The sequence below is a fragment of the Podarcis vaucheri genome, assembly GCF_965113315.1.
Source record: "Podarcis vaucheri genome assembly, chromosome: 14".
In the NCBI taxonomy this organism is placed as follows: Eukaryota; Metazoa; Chordata; class Lepidosauria; order Squamata; family Lacertidae; genus Podarcis; species Podarcis vaucheri.
This window is the reverse complement of record NC_138752.1, coordinates 7426543-7451780: the sequence shown is the minus strand read 5'-3', so window position 1 is coordinate 7451780 and position 25238 is coordinate 7426543. Positions and strand designations below refer to the sequence as shown.

Here is a 25238-nt window from a genome sequence, read left to right as displayed (position 1 = left end):
TAGCTCACATGCACACACCTATCCTCCTTTGGGCCATTTTGTACTGTAAGAGCTTCATTTTGCCGTGGTCCGGAGCCCTCTCTGGGCCATGCACTGGCTTCCTGGTCCCCTCAGCTTTCCTACTTTTTCACAGATGACTTGCCTGCCCACAGGCCACAGCCACTCATGTCCGTGGTGACAGTTCCCCAAGCCCAGGGCCACCTTGACCCCACTGGGGGGAGTGTCCCCTTCCTCCTGAGCAGCCAACTGGAGTCCCTGGAGGTTGCCTTCCTTTTCTGAAGGGTTTGCTATGATTCTGCTTCTCTTTTGCCAGGCTCTTGGCCAGCCGCTCGCTTTTCTCTGGCTCGGCAGCACCCAGGCAGGCCTGTGTGCTTGGGGCTCCGGCTGCATGGACCAACAACCCCACGTATTTTCTGAGCTTCAGAGCAACACTTTTCTAACCTGAATTTTTGCCTTTGCTTCCTATCTGGGTGGCTGACTCCGGATGCCTCTTTTGGCTGGCTGTCTCTTGCTTGCCATCTGGCATCAGTAAACAGCTTCCGCCTGTGCCGGCTGTTTGATCCAAAATAAGCAAATAAATGTTAATTAACTCAAGTAACACAAACTGTGGAGCTTTGGAAATCCACGATTTGCTCTCTTCGCCAACACATTCATTCTGGGCAAGTTGCGATCACTTGACTCAGCCTCGGCACAACCACCACCCCTCACCTACAAATTCAGCATGGAAGCACAAGACGGCTGTGCACATCAGCGCTGATGATTGGCTTCTCCCTGAGATGCAACAGAACAACCCTCCCCTGAGCAGCTTTTCAGCTTCTCAAAAGGTGTATGTGCATGTTTTGAAATAAGGTCGCAAACATTCAGTTGCATCAACAGTCAAGCCCCACTTCAGAAAGCAGTAATAATTTTTAAAAAGAAGTCCAAATGTTCACCTGAAGCTTTGTTGGGGGGCTGCCAAAGAGACCATCAAATCAGGATTGGGTCCACTGAGAATCCCCTTTGGCTCATAGTGGCTAGAAGACCACCCCATAGTTGTCAACTTTTTCCTTTTTTTAAGGGAAATTCCCTTATTCGGAATAGGATTCCTCGCAAGAAAAGGGAAATGTTGACAGCTATGACCCACCCACTAGTCCTTGTTCTCCCCAGGGCACTCCTCTGCTGCTCTGGGAGACTGTGCACAGGCACAGCAGAGAAATCCAGTTGCTGGTGTGGGCCATTGCAGAAAAGACAGAGAGCCAGTGATTGAGGAGGGTGCCAGTATAGCTCCTTGCCAAGGCACAAAGGAGCCTAGGTGCACCTCTGAATGCAGAGCTGCTTAGGGGCATGGAACTGAAAGGGAACAGGAAGCCCCCATATTTGCTGCTGAGTGAATGAAGAGAGAGACTTTCATCATCGCAAGACGAAATTAATTCATTCCGCGAGTTTTTTCGTCTAGCGAATTTTTCGTCTTGCGAAGCACGGTGTCGGAAAAGTTTTGGAAAAGCTTCAAAAATCACCAAAAACCTCAAAAAAGGCTACCACACCGTGTTCTATGAGTTGCTCCTCAAAGTCAAGTCGCAACTGTATTAACGGTGTAAAGAAAAAGGAAACAAACTTGCAAGATGTTTCCGTCTTGCGAAGCAAGCCCATAGGGAAATTCGTCTTGCGAAGCAGCTCAAAAAGCGCAAAACCCTTTCATCTAGCGAGTTTTTCGTCTTGCGAGGCATTCGTCTTGCGGGGCACCACTGTATAAGCAAAGCTGTACTTCAGTGCTTATCATGCGAACTTTCCTTTTAAATTGTTCAATCATGGCAAAGGCTCCAGTTTCAAAAAAGGACAGGAGGGGGAGGTCTGATCTCTCCTCCACTTTCAGTTGTTTTCCCAGATATACAGGGGAGGAAAAGGGGTTGGGGGAAGAGAAGATAAAGGATATTCTCAAGCCCTTCCCAGTACTCACCCACCACAACACATGATGCTGCAGCTACTGAGCACCTTGTGTGCAGTCAAGGAAGCCCCTCCGCCACTGAACAAGTGAGTGCAATGAAGTTTTCTAGTGAGAGAAACAGAGGGGGGAAGCCCAGGAGGTCAGCCACTGATTGGACAGGAAGAAAGGGTTTTCGCTCTCTCTCTCTCAATTAGCATGTCTGAAATGACCCCAAGCAAAGTTTAGATTTGAGCTACTGGATCAATTAGAGAAAATCAGATTGGAACAGGGCAGAATTGGGACAGAGCCTCCCTTGGCCCCCAAATCTGGTTCTGTGCCCTGACCCAGGACAAGGATTTGAATCCCCAAGAGGGTCCTTCTGCAGGGGCACATCCACTAAACGCCAGTTCCTGTCTGGATTCTGGGATGGCCACTGGGGTGCCTACCCTGTCGTACTCTGCTACCAGGAGGCTGAAGGCTGCTGGGGCCATGAGAAATAAGGCTTGGTGGTGGATGGAGATATTCAGAGACAAAGCAAGATGGCCATGTTTGCCAAAGAGTGAGGCAGCCTCAGAGGATCATGGGGATTGGATGGAAAGGGGGTCCCAGTCAGGTCAAGATCTGAGAGCAAAACTTCAAAGCACCACGGGTGTTCACAGGGTGTATGTATGGCTGACACTCTGCTGATGCCCCAGGCAAGAAAGAAAATTTTGCAAGTTCTTGTGGAAGGCTTGGATGGTATGTCATCATTTCCATGCAAAGCGGAGCTGTTTCAAATGCAGCCCTCTGATTAAGAGAACCGGGTGGAATACACTGTTGCTGCCATTTGAGGAAGCTTTTTGAGAATTGCAGCTGTCCGCAGCACTATGAAATTGGAAAGAGGTCCGCCAAAGGGCACCAAGGCCAGCCCTAGCCAGCCAGCCAACTGCTCCCCTTGAAAGGCATCTGCAGGTGTCCTATAACCTGCTTCTGTTCTCCACAGCTCCCGCCATTGCAGAATGCTCCTCTTTGGAGCTCTGCCCAGAGTTCAGGGCTGTGCTTAGAACATGCAGGGTGGTGAATTAATGAATGAATATGCTTCTCCCTGCACCATTTCCTCTCCCACTTCCAGTACTACTAGCAGCTTAGACTTTATATTGTCAACAAAAAGAAGAGTGGTAGCTCCTTCTCTTCCTGGGATCAGACCCTCCTTCAGTCTGGGAGCCCCCTGGGCTCTTTCCCCCTTTGAGGAGATGGAGATCTGGACCTGTCAGCCTCTAGGAGCAGAGGGAGGTTCATTGTGGCTTTGCTTATGAGCCGTCCTGCGCTGAGTCAGAATCCAGCCTCTTAGGGAACAGCCGAGAATAGGTCCCTGGTATGGCCAGGTAGGGACTTCTTCTGCCAGTCCTGGCTGTGGCTGGAGATAAAGTGCTGGCTACCAAGGAACCTGCCTTCCCAGCAATGCCATGGGATTTGAATATCCCAAGAGTGAGTTAGTTTTACTCCTGCATGTATCAGTCTCCACATGGCCTCTGGGATTAATAGAAATGGCCAAGGATTTAAAGCGTGCGGCTTTCTGGTTACAAGTATGGATTTACTTTACATTATGCAAATTGTTTCTTTGACCCTGCTTGGTCTTTATATAATCCTGTGTTTGCTTTTGAAGACTGATTACAAGGAGAAGCGGTTCTGTTGTTGGGTTAAGGGAGGATGTTCTGTTTATCTGCCTGATCCCTCTTCCTCCCTCCATGATCACCCAGTATAGAATTCAGGGCCAAAGAAAACTACGCTGATAGCTCCATAGGTTGAAACGTGGAGCTGCCTCAGTCATGTAGGAAGGGGAAAGGGTGCAATTTTAATTGCAGGGGGAAGGGCAAGTGGATGGGAGGGCTTGGTACTTATCTGAACACCCACAGCTACTGGGTGGTAAGGTCAGAGCCCTCCGCCCCTCTAGCAAAAGTGGCTGGGGAAAGTCTGTATCTAGGTGCATGGAATCATAGAATCATAGAATCATAGAGTTGGAAGAGACCACAAGGGCCATCGAGTCCAACCCCCTGCCAAGCAGGAAATGGTCTCCATCATCTCGACCACAGCCCTAGAAATGATGGAGAACATTGATGTTCTAGTGGTGAGGCACAGAGGTAGCCCAGTCCCCAAGTCCCTGGGAGTTCAGTCATGCTGCCTCTATCAAATGCTCATTCCTGCATTTCTGTGGCAGAGCTATGTGGCATCTGCAGCAAAGGGCTTTCTTCAGGAGGCGCCTTCCTGCAGTGTCTGCTGCCAGGCAAACCATCCCCATCCTGATCATAAGCCAACTTTTCCCGCACCAAGAAAGAGGTGGCAACCCAGGTGAGAGGACGGTGGCAAGCACAGGACTGCCCAAGCCAGCTTTATGCTGGGGTGAGGTCAGAACGCTGGATGTTCTGTCAAAATACAAAAGCAAAGGGTTCAGGACCATGGACAGCAGTCTTGCAGCTCAAACCAGCGGGACAGTTACTTTCATGCTGACCTGCTGCAAGGCTCTCCACCCTCTGGCTGCTGAAGGACTAGTGCCCTTCAATGAGGCCATTGGCTCCTTCCAGGAGGGCACTGGGTCAACGTTTGGTGCCTCCGTGCTCTTTCTGAATGTGCAAGGCCAGCTGTGCCAGCACCACAACACTCCATGTGCACCTGGCACCTCCCTGTGGCCCCTGCATAGCCATCTGTGTTCATGCTTCTTTGCCATGAACAGCCTACCTTGGAGAGTGCCCCGTTGCAGCATTCCCCCTGCCAGGCTTCCCTGTGGCCCCGGACTGCAAGGTAGAGAAGACGGCAGGGACTGGGCTGTCTGCAGTTCAGCTGAAGGGAGAGGTGCCCAGGCACTCCTGGGTGGTGCTGAGAGGCCTCCAGTCACTTTGCTCTTGTCATAATCCTCGGCTTTCTGAGGAATGCGAGGTCTGATTACATCAAATCAAGAATCCACTGAATGCAGCTTGTTTTGTGTAAAGCGTCGCCACCTCCTTTGTGTCCCCTCCCTCCTTGCCTTGCTACAAAACCCTCTTAATCTAAAGAGGCCAGGCACACAGGGGGGGCTGGGAGGCAAATCCCCTCCCAGGAAGAAGCTCTCACAGCTATTCAATGCATCTAATGCTTGCACGTGGCATAAGCTGCAGACACCTTGTTGTGGGCTCACAGCGCCTCGCATGTTGCTTTGGACCACGGCTTACCTCCGTTGTAACGGTTTTAGTGACAGATGGGAGATGCCCCAGCCCTGCAGGCAGAATCATAACCACAAAGCATGTGAAATGAAATAGATCACTAGATGTAAACAGATGCAAAGCCTGTGAATCGATGTTGCATTAATACTGTATGAATCGGTGAGAGGCGGTTGTAGAAGGGCCTCCTTTTCGAAGGACTGTGTGTCCTCGGCAGTCAGGAGGTGAGGAAACCTTGAGGGGAGGGGCAGCACGGAATAGGGCAGGGGGCTGAGCAAGGGACAAGAAGGGGAGCAAGAGGAGGTGAGAGCAGGAAGGTCCACAGCCCCGAGGCAGGGAGCCCTTGCTTTGCATGCAAAAGGTGCCATTTGAAGAATATTTTAAGTTGCAAGACAGGGAAATGAGATCCGCCTCCTACTGCCTCTGACTTGGACCTTGCAGCACTCATGGAAGCTGAAAAGCTGGACCTGCAGGACCAACAGGCAGAGAGACCCTTGATAGAGGGCTCAGTGAAGGGGTTGGGGATTAGCACCCGGCCTGCTCTGGCCTGCTGGAGGTGCAAGGGGAGTTTCATGACTAGCCATAGGCTGCAGATCCTTCCACTGGCCACAGGCACACACAAAAAATGAGAGGCACAAATACAAGATGGGGGACACCTGGCTTGAGAGCAGTACATGTGAAAAAGATCTAAGAGTCTTGGTTGACCACAAACTTGACATGAGCCAACAGTGTGATCCGGCAGCTAAAAAAGCCAATGCAATTCTGGGCTGCATCAATAGGAGTATAGCATCTAGATCAAGGGAAGTAATAGTGCCACTGTATTCTGCTCTGGTCAGACCTCACCTGGAGTACTGTGTCCAGTTCTGGGCACCACAGTTCAAGAAGGACACTGACAAACTGGAACGTGTCCAGAGGAGGGCAACCAAAATGGTCAAAGGCCTGGAAACGATGCCTTATGAGGAACGGCTAAGGGAGCTGGGCATGTTTAGCCTGGAGAAGAGGAGGTTAAGGGGTGATATGATAGCCATGTTCAAATATATAAAAGGTTGTCACATAGAGGAGGGAGAAAGGTTGTTTTCTGCTGCTCCAGAGAAGCGGACACGGAGCAATGGATCCAAACTACAAGAAAGAAGATTCCACCTAAATATTAGGAAGAACTTCCTGACAGTAAGAGCTGTTCGACAGTGGAATTTGCTGCCAAGGAGTGTGGTGGAGTCTCCTACTTTGGAGGTCTTTAAGCAGAGGCTTGACAACCATATGTCAGGAGTGCTCTGATGGTGTTTCCTGCTTGGCAGGGGTTTGGACTCGATGGCCCTTGTGGTCTCTTCCAACTCTATGATTCTATGATTCTATGTGTAGGCCTGGCTCACACATGACCCTAAGCCATTTTGAGGGAGTTTGCCTGAACCCTTCCCAGTGGCTTCACTGCCAGTTCATTTTCTACCAGCAAACCATGATCCAAAGCCCTGGTTTGTTGATGGCTTACAAGCCTTGGGTTGTTGTCACGATAGCTTAGTGTTAGGTATAAACCCAACATGTTTCCTTAAGTGTGCCATGTTTGGCCACCCCACCCCAGACCCTTGCCAGGCTGCAGAGGCAGGAGCCAAGAGTGGCTGGGAAGCAACCTAAGCAAACCATGGCTTCTTCCATGGGCTCAGCATTGTGTGTGTGCCAGGCTAGTCTCCATCTTCACTTGACAGTCCCAGGTCACCAAGACCCACTGTGGCCATGTGCCCTGATCCTGACAGATGAGAATGACCTTCTCAGGAGAGTCTGAACTAGAGGAGTGAGAAGGTCTGGGGAACAATGTGGGGAAGGGATGATGATAGCGTCTGTGTTTACTATAGGCACATGCAATACCCAAATTGAAGATGCATTTCTGTACCCAGAGGGTCCCAGCATGTGCGCAACAGGAGCACACCACCACCACACAGGTGGCACTGTGGTCTAAACCACTGAACCTCTTGGGCTTGCTGATCAGAAGGTCGCGGTTTGAATCCCCGCGATGGAGTGAACTCCCATTGCTCTGTCCCAGCTCCTGCCAACCTAGCAGTTCGAAAGCATGCCGGTGCAAGTAGATAAATAGGTACCCCTGAGGCGGGAATGTAAACATCATTTCCATGCCCTCTGGTTTCCATCACGGTGTTCTGTTGCACCAGAAGTGGTTTAGTCATGCTGGCCACATGACCCCGAAAGCTGTCTGCAGACAAACGCCGGCTCCCTTGACCTGAAAGTGAGACGAGCGCCGCAACCCCATAGTCACCTTTGACTGGACTTAACTGTCCAGGGGTCCTTTACCTTTTTACCATCACCACCAACTTTGTTGCTCACAAATTGTTCTTTGCCTTCTTCCAGTGACTTCTGATTCAGTTTGTAGATACTAGATGATGACCTGCAGACCTTGCCAATCCTGTACATGTCTACTCAGAAGTAAATCCCATTGAGTTCAGTGGATGTAGGCATTTTGAGGTTGCATTCCTCTGTGCCTTTGTCTAGGTGGAAACTCCACTGAACAGAGTTGGGTCTTAGGATGCAAACAGCTACTCTTTAGTTGTCATGAATATGCCAGTACAATTGTATATGCTGGCTGTTATGTGTGATGTGTTTTGTGTTGTTAAAGCAGTAAAATTAGTTTACATCTGATAATAAACAGCGTATATTCTTCAGATTTCAGTCCCCCCCCCGGCTCAAAATTTCCAAAAGTTTCCCAGAAATCTTACACCTGTGTTCTGAGCCACTCCAAAGTAACTTGATATCTCTTCTTGTTTCTTTCAAAATGACTACAGATTACTCTCTCTGCTGTCACTTTAAAATCTGATCAAATGGATTGTGTTGCCACTCTGTAAGTTAATTAAGACAATCAAGCACAGCAGTCAGGATTTTGTCTAGCATGCCCGGTGCAGTGAAAGTCCCTCTCCTCCCTCCCCCGCTGCCCCCAGCAAGTAAATTTGGCTCTGCCTCCCGCTACTGGTGCTGCACGGCTTTGATGCTATTTGGAGCCACTATAAAAATGCAGCGTTTTCTTCCTCCTTCAATTATTTATAGCAGGGAAGAATTGATTTTGTGAAAATGCTGCCAGTCTCCTGGGGGAAAGGAGGAGAACTGGAACTCCCACGAATAACTTCATTTAGACCTTACAAGGCCCTTGGGTTGTGGGTTCGATCCTGGCACTACCCCCATAGTGTTAAGCCTTGCTCTCTTGGGAAAGTCTGCATAGCTATAAATATGCCATGCAGGAGAAGAGGATGGCAGATCCAGGAGCAGGAGCAAAATGGGCAAGCATTTGCACAGAGAACTCTGTGTGTGTGTGTGTGTGTGTGTGTGTGTGTGTGTGTGTGTGTTCTCATAGGAAATCCACTCAGAAGATAGATACAGTGGTACCTCTGGTTGTGAACGGGATCCGTTCTGGAGGCCTGTTTGCAACATGAAAAGGGCGCAACCCGCAGCAGCGTGTCTGCACATGCACAGGTTCCGATTTGCCACTTCTGCGCATGCACATGACATCATTTTGTGCTTCTGCGCATGCGTGAGCGGTGAAACCCGGAAGTAACCCTTTCCAGTACCTCCGGGTCACTGCAGGACGTAACCTGAAAGAATATAACATGAAGCAGACGTAACATGAGGTATGACTGTAGATAGAGATAGATAGATGATAGATGATAGATAGATGATAGATAGATAGATAGATAGATAGATAGATAGATAGATAGATAGATAATATATTAGAAGCAAATGTAGTTCAGTGGCAGCCCCCCCACTTAGGCATCCGGCAGACATGCCAGAGCGGGTTGCCTGGTACCATTTCTGAGGTCTTTTCAGTGCATGATGAAGACGTTTCTCCTCACCCAGGCCTTTTGAAATACAGTGGTGCCCCGCAAGACGAATGCCTCGCAAGACGGAAAACTCGCTAGACGAAAGAGTTTTCCGTTTTGGAGGTGCTTCGCAAAACTAATTTCCTATGGGCTTGCTTCGCAAGACGACAATGTCTTGCGAGTTCCTGCTGGGTTTTTTTCCTCCCCCCCCCTTTTTCTAAGCCGCTAAGCCGCTTATCAGCTGAATCGATCAGCAGATAAGCCGCTAAAAGCCGCTAATAGCGCTAATAGCGCTAATCCGTCAATGGGCTTGCTTTGCAAGACGAAAAAACCGCTAGACAAAGAGAATCACAGAACGGATTCTTTTTGTCTTGCGAGGCACCACTGTAACTCATCTCATCTGGCCCTCTGTTTTTACCGTATTTTGCGCCCCATAAGACGCTCCGGCCCATAAGACGCACCTAGTTTTTTTGGGGGGGAAATAAAGAAAAAAAAATTTATTTCCCCCCCCCAGGTGCGGGGCTGGAAGAACCAGGTCGGGGAACAGTGGGAAGGCACGCTCTGCCTCCCCGCTGTCCCCCGAGCTTATGGGGCTGGCGATGGGGAGAAGTGCACCAGTCCCGGGAGGGCAGGCAGCTCTGTGCCGCCATCCAGAGCGGGGCGGGACTTAGCGCCCCGCTCGGGATGGCGGCGCAGAGCTGCGCTGGTCCCAGGACCGCAGGCAGCTCTGCACGGCCACCGGGAGCGGGGCGGAGCTTCTCCCCCGGCTCCCGGTGGCCGGGCAGAGCTGCGCTGGTCCCGGGATTGCAGGCAGCTCTGCGCAACCCTCGGAGCCGGTCTCCCAAGGGTTGCGCAGAGCTTCCTGAAGCCTGGAGAGCGAGAGGGGTCGGTACGCACCGACCCCCCTCACTCTCCAGGCTTCAGCGAAAGCCTGCATTCACCCCATAAGACGCAGGCACATTTCCCCTTCATTTTTGGAGGGGAAAAAGTGCGTCTTATGGGGCGAAAAATACGGTAATTTGGGGGTGCAGTGAATTCTTTTCTGACATTTCCATGTCGTCTCCTCTTTTAAAACGGTTTTATGTTTTATTTCTTATTTCACTTCTTGTTCTTTCCCTTCATTTACTAAGCTCCCCCCCCAAAAAAAAATTAATAAGTAAAATAGGGAAAAGTGCTGCCCTGGCAGACATGGTGGAGCTACTGCCCCTTCATCCTTTCTCCTGAAACTAGTCCTCCCAATTCCACCCACCAAGCTTGGAAGCAATCCTTGCTCCTACATTGCTACACAGGGTTGCAAGACTTGGGGAGTTGCTGCTTTTCAGAGGGAGGCAGAAAGTTTTGTGCATGTGACCATGCGCGCACACACACACACCACTTGGCAAAAGGCAACACACAGAGCTGATCTGAATCTACTGTGGAGCCCCAAAGAGGAAGAGTGTTTCTCCCCCAGAGGCTGCTGAGAAGCAGCCCCTTCAGCTCCTGCATTCAGCAGCCCAGGCTCCAAACTGGTTGCATAAATATTGGGGGGGGGGTCCACTGTTTACCTTGCACCTGCTCAGGGCCAGAGCTTCTGAATCATGTCACCTCATCAGCTGGAGAGCCAGGCTTGAACTGGGGTGGGGGGATGGGGAGGTAAAGCAGATAATTAACAACAGGCTGGAGAAACCACAGTAACCAGGTTTTGTTTATGTCGTGACCTAGATTTGCTTTTCATCTCTTTGACAAGACAGGAAATGTTTTATTTCCTATGAATAATCACAGACATGATTCACCACCCCCCATAACCGATCAAGAATCATAATAAGAAACAACCCCAACATTTTACACATACCATATTTTTCCGTGTATAAAACGACCCCTATTGTTTTTAACCCAAAATTAAGAAATTATGTTGTTTAGCTTTTTTGGGGGGTGGAGGAGGTCACTTCTGCTAATCGCTCACTTACCTGCCCGCCACTGCCGATTGCTTGACACAGCCACTGCCGATCGCAAACCTCGCCACAGCCGCCAGTCGCCTGCCCAATTGCCACAGCCAATCGCCAGCAGGCCTTGCTGCAGTGACCAATCACCCGCCCAATCATCACTGCCAATCTCCTGTTTGCTGCTGCCATTAATCGCATGTTCCCCCTCTGCATTCACTATCCGTGTATAAGACAACACCCAATTTTTGCCTAATTTTATTTTTAGCAAAAAGCATCGACTTATACATGGAAAAATATGGTATGTTTTTTCTCAGATTAACTTCTGAGCCCGAGGATACAATAATCCGTATGTCCAGGCCGCAGAAGAAATGTCCCTTGGTGGTTAGGGTGTGGCTCTGACCATGATGGTGGCTGCTGCTGCATTCAGGCTCGACTCTGCAGCCCACCGTGCTTTCTCCATATTTTTGGCCTTCCTCCTTCTGCCAGGACCAGCTGAGCCTTCTCTCTCTCTCTCTCTCTCTCTCTCTCTCTCTCTGGTTCCCTTGCTTTTTACCTGAGCATTTTTATCCAGTAGCTCCGTGGTGCCCACATTTCTGAAGTCTATGCTGGCCTGAGACAAACCAGGTCATGATCTTGACTAATATCCTTGTTCCTCCTGTGATGGACAAGAGAGCCTCCCCTCCCCCACCCCAGAGGTGCCTCTGGAGAGGAACAAAGGCACCTGCCTGTTTGCTGGGCCTGAGAAGCTCTTTCTATGTGCAGGGGTCTGGCTACAGTTTGAGGTCACTCTTGTAGAGTGACAGCTGCTTATCAAATGCAGCCCAAGTGTGACCTCAAACCATAGCCAGACCCAAAAAGCAAAGGCCTCCAGAAGCTCCCTGGGCTCAGTGGGACGCTGCCCTTTGGCCTGACATGCCCCGTTCTAGAGCCACCACCTATACTATGACTTTTCCTTTTCAGCGAATGCCACAACTCGACAGACAGAATAAAAGTCAGGGTCTGGGATGAGGATGACGACATCAAATCTCGGGTGAAGCAGCACTTCAAAAAAGAATCAGATGACTTCTTGGGGCAAACCATTATCGAAGTGAGAACCCTCAGCGGAGAAATGGATGTTTGGTACAACCTTGGTAGGCAATACTCTTGTTACAAGCGAAGTCTCCCCAGGGGAAAGGGGCTTCCTTTGCCATTGGCCAGAGTCAGACACAAAATGTCGAAGCATGTGGGAATGTTCAGGGTGGCAGGAGAGGATATATTGTTTATTAATATCCTTCCTAACTTGCACTATCAAGTTCCTTATGTAGAAGAGTTACATTCCCATTTCCTACATGCACAGCAGATAGCTGGTTGCAGGCTCGTTAGAACCTCTGCCTCAGACTGAACTGTACGTTCCCGGTAAGTTCCCTTGAATCCCTTTTAAATGAATAAAGACACCGCAATCCTATTCCTAGTCAACAAAAAGTAAGTTTACTCATGTTCAGGCAGTACACAGTATCAATCCTGAAGGCAGGCTTAAAAACTTAAAGTTACAAATAGCAACATGTGGATTTACCCCATATGGGGGACAGTCCCAGTGCTGCTGCTGGCTGCAACCAACAGAGCAGTCCTAGCTGGAAGCAGACGAAAGGAGAAAAAAGAAGGGAGGGGGTGCTGTGTGACTCGTCCTTTTGTTACCTGGACAGGTAAGGTCACACCCACCTCTGGTCACATGCAAGAGGAAGGATGATCCAGGCCAGGAGGAACAGGAAGTCTCGACTGGCTGGACCAAACATTCCCTTGCATGTCCACTCTAGCATTACAAGGAATGTTGTACTTGACTGCTACCCGTGGACCACATCCCACAAAGCAGGCGTTTCTTTCCTAGCCTTGTTTACCCCTAACCCAAGTCCATCACCTCCATCTTTGGTGGTCTTGAAGATCCTGGCCAAGGCACAGACACACAACCTTTTTTTCTTTCCCTTCTTTCACCTCCTTGTTCAGACAAGGTGATTTTAAAGTGATTTTAAAGCATTGTATGGAGCGACACAGACACACACACTCCTCTTCGGTTTCACACAAATCATTCCTGGGTGTGCCAGACCTCTTGCTTTGTCTCATTGGTTTCAAGGGGGCATTCACAGAAAATGTTCCCAGGCCTTTGAGCTTCTCCACCACCCACCATGCGCACACAGCTTTGGATCTGGAGGAGGGCAGAACTGTTGCTCCTCTTGCAGGAATGCTTTGCCCATGGCCAAAATTACTTGCACAAAAGCAGTGACATCTGCTTGTGGCAGCATTTGGCCCTCTCAGCTGCCAACAATTGCTTCTTTGGCCACAGCCAACGTCTTTCTTTCCTCCTCTCCTCCCCCGCCTGCTTTTACTAGACAAACGAACCGATAAATCTGCTGTCTCCGGAGCCATTCGGTTGAAGCTCAACGTTGAGATAAAAGGAGAGGAGAAGGTAGCCCCTTATCATGTGCAATACACCTGCTTACATGAGGTATGTGGTGGAATGGGAGTTTTCCTTCATGCGCATGGCCCAGTGGTAGCTCGCAAGGAGCCTGGCGGTGACTCTCAGGGGGACAAGACTCAGTGGCTGAGAAAGGAAGGCCAAGCAGGGGCCATAGGTGGTTGGCTGGGTGGCTGGGTGCAGAGTCTACAAGATGGCAAACTGATCAGGACTGGTAGGGGGTAAGAAGCTGAGGAGGGGGCGAGGGGGCTTGTGCCAAGGCCAGGAAATGAGGGGGCCAAATTGCTCCTGGCATTCCAGGAGGATGTTTTGGGGCTCTAAGCTTTTCTCAGACCTCATTCGTCCAAAGATCCCTGTAACAAGCAAATAGGATGTGAAGTTAATGAAAGTTTGGAGGAAATGTGAGCATAATACAGCCCTGTCTTCTCCTGGAGGTTGAAATTCCCAATTAAGGTGAAAAATGTGTTCCCTTCAGAACCTCTTCCATTACTTGACTGAGGTGAAGTCAAGCGGGGCTGTGCAGATCCCTGCAGTCAAAGGAGACGAGGCCTGGAAGGTCTACTTTGATGAAGCCGCCCAAGAGATCGTTGACGAGTTTGCAATGCGTTATGGCATCGAATACATCTACCAAGCGATGACGTAAGTAGCACAGCATGTTGAACTGGGAGCAGAGCTGCTGGCAGCCGGGGCGGACTGGGAGGGCGGCGGCGACTGCTGCTGCAAATGAGTTGCTGAGCTCCCATGAAGAGTAGGAGCTGCAGATCCATTTTCAAAAAATTATTTTGACACACCAAGTTGGTTTTATTCCAGCATCAAAATGCAAGTTCTTAATGCCGTCCTTTTAGGTATGGCTGGGGAAAGTGTAAAGCTCTTTGTAAAGACTTTGAAAGCGTTGTGGTATTTGCATACTAAATTGCAGTGCAGGTGAGCTGCTCCTGAACTAGTGCCATCCACCCAAGGCAACTGATGGCTTTTTCAATGCACAAAAGCAAAACATCCGTTCCATTTCCCAGAAGGAAATCTTTCAACCCAGAGATGTGAAGGGATGCCCCACATGCCTCATTGCACACCCACATTCACAAGGCCTGCCCCCTCCATTTCAGCTGTCTGTGTGTGCTCCAAGGGTGGCTGCTGCTGCTGCCCCTGTTGCAACACATGGGATCAGCACCCTTGCCTAGCTCTCAGGAAACTTAAACTTTGGTTTAAGCTTCTCCGGCTATAACTCAGAGGAAAGAAGACAAAACCACAGTACCTCACAAGCTCCCCTGAGGAATATGGATGACTTCCTCCCCTTGCTGGCCTGAGGCTTTTTCTTCTGTCAAATGCACTGTGTATGGGGCATTGCTGTGTCCCAAATGCTTTTAAGAAACCAACTCATGAATCCTTTGCCTCCCTCCACCAGTTTGCTCATTGGCTGATTTATTTCACCTTCCCCGCCCCCTGCCCCAAGAAGCAGAAGGCATCATGTGTGGTTGTCCCTGTGATCCCCCTTTCATCCTCACAACGGCCCTGTGAGGTCAGCTAGGCTGAGAGTCAGAGTGACTGGCCTGAATTTGACTCTGACGGGTCTAACACTTGCACTGTTACTCCAAGTTGCCTGCTGCCATCCCTGTGCTTTGCAATTCTGATTGTTAGTCATCAGAGTTTCATCACTTAATCTTGGTTTGTTGCGCATAGTCAAATGAGCACCTGGATCAGGGGTGGGCAGGGTTGCAGTTTGCCCTGTATTTCCCCTATTTCCACTCTGCTCCTGTTTCTCTGTCTCTGTCTCTCTCTCTCTCCCCAAATGCCCATTCTGCTCCTATAGGAAAGGCATTGCTGGGTTGGCTGAAAAAGCCACCTCCCGTTCCATTCTTTTCCTTTTTTCTCATTGCTACCACTCCTCGCCCCACCCCCAGGGAGGAGCAAACCAAGGCACAGCTTTCATGTTGTTTCTTCCAGTTCCCTACAGCTTCAGCTGGGTTAAGGTGGTCATCCACAGAGCTGCAGCCTGGGAGCGCCAGGCCCCCTCCCTCAGAGAGCAACAGGTTCCAGGGCTCTACAAACAAGTGGTTAGTGCCAGTGTAGCCCAGAAGGCCCAGTTCTGAACATACTTACCTACATGGTATTTGAGAGAGGGGGGTGGGGGGAAAGTAGCGCCCCAGAAGGTGTAAAATTTCAACACCTGGTGCTGACTCAATACAGCAGCGCACTTCTGTTGCTGGGCTCCACTGAAAACAACTACTCCATGCGAACCAGGAAGTGACTTCTCCAGACAATGGAACAACTCTTTTTCTTATCTCCTGGGTGACGCAAATGCCATTAGGCAGTTGAATGTGCAAGTGTACTGCATCCATTTCCCTCCCACCCATCCACCTCTGCCCCAGGAGCCGGCAGCACACGGTATGACACTGGTGAATGGTTATGTATTTCAACTCTGTGCAAAGCACAGACAGATCTACAAATTCGTCTCTCTCTCTCTCTCTCTCTCTCTCTCTCTCTCTCTCTCTCTCTGTGTGTGTGTGTGTGTGTATGAGAGAGAGCGAGAGAGTTACGGTAAATTCCAGAGGGCCTATCTGGTTTAACTGCAATGGAATATAAAGGATTGCTTTGAAGTCATTTCAGCACCAAGTAGAAAAGGAAACCGCCCCAATACCCCCCTGCCCACCATTGTCCTGTCCTGTATTTTACCAGAACAGAAGTGGCAATCCTATAAGCACACACACACACCCCGCACGAAGCTGCTATTGGCACGAAAACAAACAGTTGGAGAGGGCATGGCTGAAAATCAAAAGGGGAAGGAGGCTCCACCATTGCCCCATCTCTGCCCATCCAGCATCTTTCAGGAGAAGTTGGGTTTTGACATGCAAGCTGCGAAGGGTCATTCCAAATCTCTCCAAGTTCAGTTTTGCGGTTTCAAAGACTGTCTTCATTTCACCCTGTTCTGGGCATGGTGGATCCCCTGTCCTGCAGCTGGGGACCCCCATCTCACTAGCAGAGCTTCAGCCTGCCCATCTGGTCTCCCTCCTAGGCACTTCTCCTGCCTGTCTTCCAAGTACATGTGTCCCGGTGTCCCGGCAGTCATGAGCACTCTGCTGGCCAACATTAATGCCTTCTACGCTCACACCACGGCCACAACCAACGTCTCTGCCTCCGACCGATTTGCTGCCACCAACTTTGGGGTAGGTGCTGCTTTCTTCTGCTTCTCATTGTTTGTTTTCAGCCCAGATTCCCCCGGGGGAAATACTCCTTCACCCGCAGTCCCTGAGGTATCAAGACCACCAAGACTTGACACTGGCTTATATTTCTGTGTCACACTGAAGCGCATCTTTGCAATTTGATCTCCAAGGGTGGAGCTGTGTTGTTTTTCTTGTTTGATTTGTGAGTCCCCAGTGTAAGTCTGATGCTTCTCATCTTTGCCCAGGAGCTCCCCACTCCCTTCTCTTTGTAATATTTGTAACTGAAAACCGTGGCTGCTGCTTCAGGAGCCAACTGGGGGCTGGAACCAGACCAAAAACAAACAAAACGATAAATGAATGGGTAGCTGAAAAGAGAAGAAATAAGACAAGGATCTGCAATGAAATTTGATCGGGCTAAATTGAAGATGTTATGTGAACACCTTTTATGCGTATTATGCCTTGTTGTGATGTGGATTTTTGTTATGCTCTAAATTAGTCTTAATAAAAATAAAAAAGTCCTTCCAGTAGCACCTTAAAGACCAACTAAGTTAGTTCTTGGTATGAGCTTTCGTGTGCATGCACACTTCTTCAGATACACTGAAACAGAAGTTGCCAGATCCTTCTATATAGTGAGAAGGTGGGGAGGGGTATTACTCAGAAGGGTGGTGGGAATGGGAGATTTACAGATAGCTGAGATGAGCCTGTTGACGACTCTTAACGACTGCAATAGGTCTTATAGGAAAAGGCAAGGGGTGAGAAGGTGAAAAATGGCTTAGTCATCTATAATGAGATAAGAATCCAATGTCTTTGTTCAGACCAGGTCTCTCCATGGTTTTAAGTTTGGTAATGAGTTGCAATTCAGCAGCTTCTCTTTCCAGTCTATTTCTGAAATTCCTTTGTAGTAAAACAGCTACTTTGAGATCTTTTATAGAATGTCCTGGGAGATTGAAGTGTTCTCCTACTGGTTTCTCTGTTTTGTGATTCTTAATGTCAGATTTATGTCCGTTTATTCTTTGGCGTAAGGTTTGGCCTGTTTGTCCAATATAGAGAGCTGAAGGACACTGTTGGCATTTCATGGCATACACAATGTTAAACATATTAGTCTTGTTGCTCAACACACACACCCCAAGTTACTAGCCCTCAGGTTAGTATTTTTTATTTATTTATTTTGTTACGTTCATATCATTCTCCATGGAGCTCAAGGTGGCATTCGTGGCTCTCTTCCTCCCCATTTTATCCTCACAACAACCCTGTGCGGTAGACAAGGCTGAGGTGAGTGCCAGGTCACCCAGTGGACTTTGTGGCTGAGTGGGGATTAGACCCCGGACTCTCAAGGTCTCAGGCCAACACTCCAACCACTGTGGCACCACTGCTTCTTCTAGCAAAAAGAAGAATTGTGGAAACTAGACCAAGAACCCAGCATGTTGGGGGGGGGAGGCTGGCCGGCCGGTCTGCCTGCCTGCTGCCCCCAGCCACCTGCTTGGTTTCCTTGCCAGAGACACAAAAGGAGGGATGCTTCCTCTCTGGCATGCCCAGCTTGGTGGCTGCTATGGCCAGGCAAGACCAGGGTGTTTCCATCCACAAAGGAAAGGAAAGAAGCCCTTCCTCCACGTCCGGGATGGAAGCAGAGTGTCCCAGGAAAGGAGGAGCTGCTCTCTGTTCCCCACATGCTGCTTGCCTGCCTGGAATTCCTGGTTGCCCAAGGCGAGACTACTTTAGATCAGAGCTCTGAGGTGTCAATTTCTGGAGCCTTTGGGGCTGGCCAGCCGGAACTTCTCTGGCTAAGAAACCGGCTGTGGAAAACAAGAGATGTGTTTTTAAAAGACTGCAAAGGGTCTGAGCCCCTCCCAGCACTCCTGTTGGCTTCTGGGGAGGGGGGGAATGAGGGGTGTGACCTCAATCCAGCATAAAACCTCCACAGTCTTCTTTATGTTTCACCCCCAATGATCTCGCTGTGAATAAAGCATTACTTTCAATAACAAGAGAAGAGACTTCAGTGCTCAGCTGCCAGGAACAAAGAGTGACAAGGCTAAGGAAAGGACACCCCCCTTCCCCCCACAAAAGCCAGAAAGTAGAGTGACTCTCCCTCACCCCCAGCACACCCAGACAAATTCTCTGTCATAACTCAGTTCAGCAGGGTTAGCAGGCTTATCGCAAACTGATTGGGAGGCTGTAGAAAGCCTTTCTCCCACCTTTGATTTCGCGTGATTTCACGGCCGCCTGGGAGGTTCATTGTAGCTTTTGGAAACAAAAGTCTCACCCGCCACCCCAGTGGCCCAGTCCCCTGTTCCTAACTCCCCTTCCCTCTTGTTCGGAACATGTTTCTCTTAATCTCCGCAAACTAAAGTCCTCTCTCCGTAGTTAATGCTAATTTGCCTTTGACGCAAATGCCAATCCAATTTGGCGTTCAACAGATGGATATCAAGCCTGGCCATCAGCAGGGAATGGAGCCCTGAGTTCAGGGACAGCGCTTGGCTCGTCTTCTTTTCCTAAAAGCAAACTCTTCCAAATATCCTGTGGATCAGGAAAACCTAAAGATAGCTGGGGAGGGGGGAAAATATTGCATTGGCTTTTATTTAGTTATACAATCAGTGTTCACACATCAATTCTGGTACTCCTCAAAAAAATTATTGGTGACGTCAACATTAATATTATTATTACTATCATTACATTTGTAACCAATCTTTATTGCAATGAGCTCTAGGCAGCACTCCTGGTTCTTTCTGATTTGTGTGGTCAGTTGGGCTGAAGAATGCTGCCAGGGATCAAACCCAAGACCTTTTTATGCAAAGCAGGTGCTTAATCACTGGGCTATGCCCCCTGCAACTTAAAATTCTTCTGAAGGGAGCAGTTGTGACTTCTGGGTTTCAGGGGTGGACTAGAGGGTTCTTGGGAACCCTTCCAACTCTGCAATTCTACAATTCTATGCAGCAGCCACAGCAAAGTCCCAGGAGTCCCTGCTTTGTGGAGAGGTGGCTCTGCCCTGACAAGTGCTCCAGCCCCCAGTTCCGTTAATTTCCATCCCTGAAGAACCTCCTTGCTGCTTCTAGCTTTTGCAACCTCTTCAGCAGGAGCCAGAAGGGCAGAGGAGGCAGCCATCTATTTGCTGTAGTTGTGACCAAGTCACTGTCTTACCTGCAACTCTCTGTGCTGTTGTTTTCCCATGCAGAGAGAAAAGTTCATTAAACTGCTGGATCAGCTGCACAATTCATTGAGGATTGACCTCTCCAAATATAGGGTAGGTACATCAACCCTCTTTCGCCCACCGCTTTCGCCTGACGTGGGGCTTCTCCTGATAACCTGTTTAGAGCACATTCGTCCTGATTTGCTTGCACAAAGCTTCGGAGGATTTCTGTGATGTGTGGCCTTTCCTGAGCATTTGTTCTCATTTGCTAGCACCTTCCCATTGACTTGTCAGCACACCTTTTAATGCATTGCTCCACCATTTTTCAAATTGCAAAAAGTATCCTGTTGATTTTAAAAAGATTTGTCGCACCAGGGATTCAACCAATTGTGTACAACTAAATTCCCAGCCTGTGATGGATGGTGCCTCCAGGGCCCAGTATTAGAAATTCAGATAGTTTCTCAAATGGCTCCTTAAACCAGGGTTACAGGCACCAAAACGGAATGCCTAGTTGCCTTTTGGGGCCAGACAGCTCAAAAGTCGTATTTTTCAGTACGACTTTTGGTTTCTGAAATTCATTTTGGTTGTGCAGATAAAACATAATGGGTGGGATACTACAGGATGTGTTGCTAATGTGTGAAAACAGTCCAGATCCAAGAATCTCCAGGCGTGCACCTCCAGACAGTGGAGACATCAGGCACCATCCTGGCACCCGGGCATCTTGACTTGGTGGCCAGTGGCCAATTAGCCAGGTGCAAAATGTTCCTGATGACTGGCAAATTTTGAACGCTGCTCCAGGCCATGTCACTGCTTTGTGGGACAGCTTTAGGCACAGGAAAGGAAATGTAGGCCTGTGCAATTAGAGCACTCTGTCACCTTCACGTAACTTATCCATTAAAAAATAAATAAGTAGACTTTTGTGGTTAGGAAAGGGCAAGCACTGAAAAGCCTGGGATGAACAAAAGATGAGGGAGCAGAGGCATAAGCTTCCCCACAAGCAAATCAGAAGAAAGCTCAGCAAAGACTAGGCTTCATCTAACCCCCAGGTAAGCTTTGTGCCCGGCAAATTAGGATGAATGGTCAGGAGGCAAGTCATATGGAGGAAAGGTGAATCCCACAAAGTACAGTATCTTATATGGAGGTTCAGTTCCAAGGGTTCTGCATATATGGCAAAAGGCATATGCTCAAACTGCCCCACCCAGACATCCCTAGCCTAAAAGCTCTTTTTGCACTCAGTGTTCCCGGCACTAAAAGAGCTTTTAAGCTTTCTGCCTTGCTTGCAGGGCAAAACCTGCTCAGTGTGCTGTCTCCGGAAGGCTAGGGATGCTTGCATGAGATCTCGTGGGAATTCAGAGAAGCCTTGCAAAATCTTGTGAGCAGTGTTTTTTTTCTTTTAAAAAAAACAACGTTTAGGGGTACTCTCATTTTGACTCAAGAAAAATCACCATTTTATAGTTCAAATTGGGGGAAATAAAGACAGTAAATGGACAAAAGTACAAAGATTCACAAAATGTTTAGCGGTATGCGTACCCCCCAGGAAAAAACCCCGCTCATGAGAGCACCCCAAAACCAGCACCTGAAAAGAAAGGCAGAGAGCTTCACAACTCTTTTTGTGCTGGGAAAACCCGGTGCAAAAAGAGCTTTTAAGTTATCTGCCTTGCTTCCATGTAACTTATGGAATTTCAACCAGCCTTCCTTCAACCATATATATTTGAAATCACTCAAGTTAAATGTGTGAGATGCAACCATGCAATGCTGATAATCTGGAGAAGACCTTGAGTTTAATTCAGTCTGTGCTGGAGAGATGGGCTGAATGGCGGGGGGCACAGACTGACCAAATCTCTCCTGGATGGGCATAGGCGGGGTGTTCCTATCTGCTGTTTAGTGATTTTGGGCACCTGAGCACTGTTTTGGGCACCTGAGCACTGACAGGGACAAGACAAATGTCTCTAAGCTTCCCTTCCAAAATTGTGGTGTGGTTTTCTTTGGCACAAAAAGCAAGATGAACTTTGTGGAGGGGAGAGAGTGGGAAGATTTTGCCTCCTCCCTTGCAGTGGTTCTCACAGAAAAGTCACAGCACGGAGGTGGAAAAATGTGCATTGGAGCAAGGAACTCCCAAGGCACATCCAAGCCCTGCTGGCAAAGCTTAAGAATAATAGGGAGGGTTTAAATGACACATCTTGTATGCATTTACAAGAGGGTGGTAACTTTTCAAGGCCTGAGAGGGAGACTGTGCATCTTGCACATGGTGCTTGAGGCAAAGTGCCCTTCCCTGTTTCACCAGCTGCTGCTCATCCCAGCAGGAAAGAGCTGGTGGTGCAAAGACATTTTCCCACCCTTCCCAGAGGAGGAGAAAGGTTCTCCCCACTTGCCGGCTTGGGTGCTATTTCTCTGCCAAACCCCAACAGGGAGCTGAGAGGAAGCCCTCCCTTGGCCATCTCTGATGTGCCCTGAAGCACAAATCCCGCTTCTTCTCCCAGCGAAGCCATTGCAAGAGCGATGCTTTCCACCATTTCTCATCCTGCTGGCTCCATGCCTGCTTGCTGCCAGAGCGGGGTGTTGACTCCAGGGACACCCGGAGCCTGGCTCTGTTGACTTGCTGGCTGTCAAAACCCCCGACGGTTTTGTTCTCTACATTTTCTCTTCTGTTCGCGTGCCAGGATAATTTCCCTGCCACCAGCCCTGAGAGGCTTCAAGACCTGAAATCAACCGTGGATCTGCTAACAAGCATTACATTTTTCCGCATGAAGGTAATTCCAGCTCTTGTTCTAGACATTTATTTACCATAATGTGCTCCTCGAGACCACCAGGATCAATCTCTCAGTGCTTTGCGGTGGCAGCTGGGGGGGGGGTTTCCCCCTCGGGGAAGGGGGGGTTGCTTGATGACTTCAAAATCCTCCACAGAATCTCCCAACTGTGAATCAGGCCAGGGGAGGGGGAGGGAGTGACTCAAAAGAGCTGATTTGAATGTTTCTCACATATAGTAAAATGACGAAATTTAGTATGAGTAAGATGCTGTTTTCTCGTTTGACCAGAAATCATAAACTGTAAAACAGGGGGACATTGTTATTTAGAATGTTCTCACTCCCTAAGGTTCCTCTGAGTCCACCGTCTTGCCCCCCAAAACCACTCTGGGCCTTGTGCAGGGAGGGGGGCTGCTTCTAAACCCCCTCTCTTCTGATGAAAACAAATTTCCCTGGTGTGTCTCCCCCCCCCATCACCTTGGAAATTGACAAATAGCATCCTTAAGTTATCATCGCTGAGAGATTCTGGGGTGTTGAGGCTCAAAATACTGCCTGCACACCTGGTAAGAGTTGGCCCGGTAATTTGGCAGGAGCCAGCTCTGCAGACTTTGAAGCCAGCTGCTGCTTGTACTCTGGCCCATGGATTCTGTGTGATGCTCCTCAGGTCCTGGAACTGCAGAGTCCACCCCGAGCCAGTGCGGTTGTGAAGGACTGCGTTCGAGCCTGCTTGGATTCCACGTACAAATACATTTTTGACAACTGCTATGAGCTTTACTCTCAGCTAATGGACCAGGTAAGCTTTGGATCCCTTTGCAGCCCCTGCAATCATCTGGCATTGCTGGAAAGCCCTGTTAGCAGAGCTCTCCTCTCCCTCCTGCCCAGCCCTGCTTTGAAGGCCCTTTCCAGAGGGTGGCAAGCGAGGGCATTAGCCCGGGTCCCAAGTCCAGCACTGGGCCTATGGCCACGCAAGCAGTCACTGGGCTCCTAAAATATAGCAAAAGAGGCCCCAAGCAGGCATGTCTAAGGAGGGAGGTCATCCTTTGAGCTGCACCACAAATTATTTACACCCCGCCAATAATCTGGCTGGGTTTGGTCTTGCCCACTTGCACCGTGATGTACAGATCGCTGGAGCCAATTTTATCCTTGACCTGCAAGCCCTGAGCACAAACCACTGCAAGAGAGGAGAAAGAAAGAAAGAAAGAAAGAAAGAAAGAAAGAAAGAAAGAGGGAGAAAGGGGGGTGGGGGGATGCAAGCTGATAAAACCAGGCCTGGCCAATGGCATTAATAATAATAATAATTTTCTAATTTATACCTCGCCCTTCTGGCTGGGTTTCGCCAGCCTCTCTGGGCAGCTTACAGCACATAGTAAAACATCAAACGTTAAAAGCTTCCCAATACAGGGCTATCTTCATATGTCTTCTAAAAGTTATGTAGTTCTTAATCTCCTTGACACCTGATGGGAGGGCATTCCACAGGAAGGGCATTCCACTTCTGAGAAGGCCCTCTGCCTGATTCCCTGTAACCTCACAGTGAGGGAACCGCCAGAAGCTGGAGCTGGACCTCAGTGTCCGGGCTGAACCATAGGGGTGGAGAGACTCCTTCAGGTATACTGGACCGAGGCCGTTTAGGGCTTTAAAGGTCAGCACCAACACTTTGAATTGTGCTCAGAAACGTCCTGGGGGAAAGGGAACCTCATCCACCTAATTTCTCAAGGTTCCTAGGGATGCCTGGAGATGGGCCTCCTCAATGCCATAGCTTGATGGAGGAACTCGCTCTCTACAGAGCAGGAACGAGGGGTGGTTCTGTAGATGTTTGGGTCCCAGATGTTGGACAGTAGCACCAAGTAGGCTTCCCATGAGCCAGTATGGGTGGCTGCTGGGATTTGCTGCTGACCACCAGCTTTTCAGATTGATACCTACTGCTGGAACTGGGAATGCCACAGGGTTGAACCACAATCCTCTCCCTCCCATATGCCGGTGGCCTCTGAAATGAAAGGGTCTTGGGGCGTGATGAACCACAATAGACTCTGCACAATAGGAATACCAGTCCTTTAGTGGAGGACCCTCACCTCCATGCCCTGTTTGTGGGGGCGTCCCACCCTCCCGCTGCTCCAGCCAGACCCCGAGGTTGGACGAAGCTGCCTCTCTCTCACTCTCACTGCTGGTTCCAGCAGGCTACGATCTGCCTCATCCCAACCTGGCTTGCAATGAAATCACTGCAATAAAAGTGGAAGTTGGCCATATTCCTTCCTCTCACCCTTCTAAAAGGAGGGATAATAGAGGGCAATAAAGAGACAGGCAGCCAAATTGCCAACGACCAAGATGTGATCAATTAAATGAGCATTGTAACAGTAAAAGTGTCCCTTGCCTTTATGGAAGAAGAAATTGTGAAGGTTGCTGTTTGGCTGAGGTCTGCAATTGGAATCTTTTTTTTAATGGTGTCACCCAGGGATTGGCTTGTCTCTCACTTAACCAGTAAAAGAAGTCAGCGCTTGTTCCTTCCTTCCTTCCTTCCTGGCAACAGCTACCTCTTGACAAGCACAATGCATGTGGTTCGGTTACCTCTTGGATGAACCTGAAGGGGCCTGATGCTCAGAACTGTCATTACAACCGGATGCTTCTGACGCATAGCAAGAATTCAGTCACTGATGCAAAACAATGATAGCCCTTATCACCTATGAGTTGCCTCTGCCTGCCTTTATAGCCATCATTTTTCTCCCAGCTAATCTCTGAATGACATTCGGACACATTCCACAGTCACCTTCGCCATCAACTCGTGTTTACAAGGATCCAAGCAGCTCAGGCTGCGTGCCTCTTTGTGGATGTTAAAACAAAGGTAATATTTTGGAGGCTGATCCTTGTTTGGCATGAAAAAAAGCACGCCCAAGAGCTCAGACAAGTAGCTTGCTTTGAGCAGTGCTTTTCATGCCTAACTTTGGGTACATCCGGAGCA

At 49.2% G+C, this 25238-nt stretch overlaps 1 protein-coding gene across 1 annotated transcript in view; it reads left to right on the top strand.

Annotated features, from left to right (window-relative positions):
• UNC13C (unc-13 homolog C) overlaps positions 1-25238 on the top strand; it is a 135243-nt gene that overhangs the window by 65777 nt on the left and 44228 nt on the right. The window contains exons 10-16 of the mRNA XM_082198931.1: positions 11771-11940; positions 13174-13289; positions 13735-13898; positions 16270-16420; positions 19587-19655; positions 22202-22291; positions 22950-23078. Of these exons, the coding sequence (XP_082055057.1) occupies positions 11771-11940; positions 13174-13289; positions 13735-13898; positions 16270-16420; positions 19587-19655; positions 22202-22291; positions 22950-23078 (889 nt within the window). The remainder of the gene's footprint in view (positions 1-11770; positions 11941-13173; positions 13290-13734; positions 13899-16269; positions 16421-19586; positions 19656-22201; positions 22292-22949; positions 23079-25238) is intronic.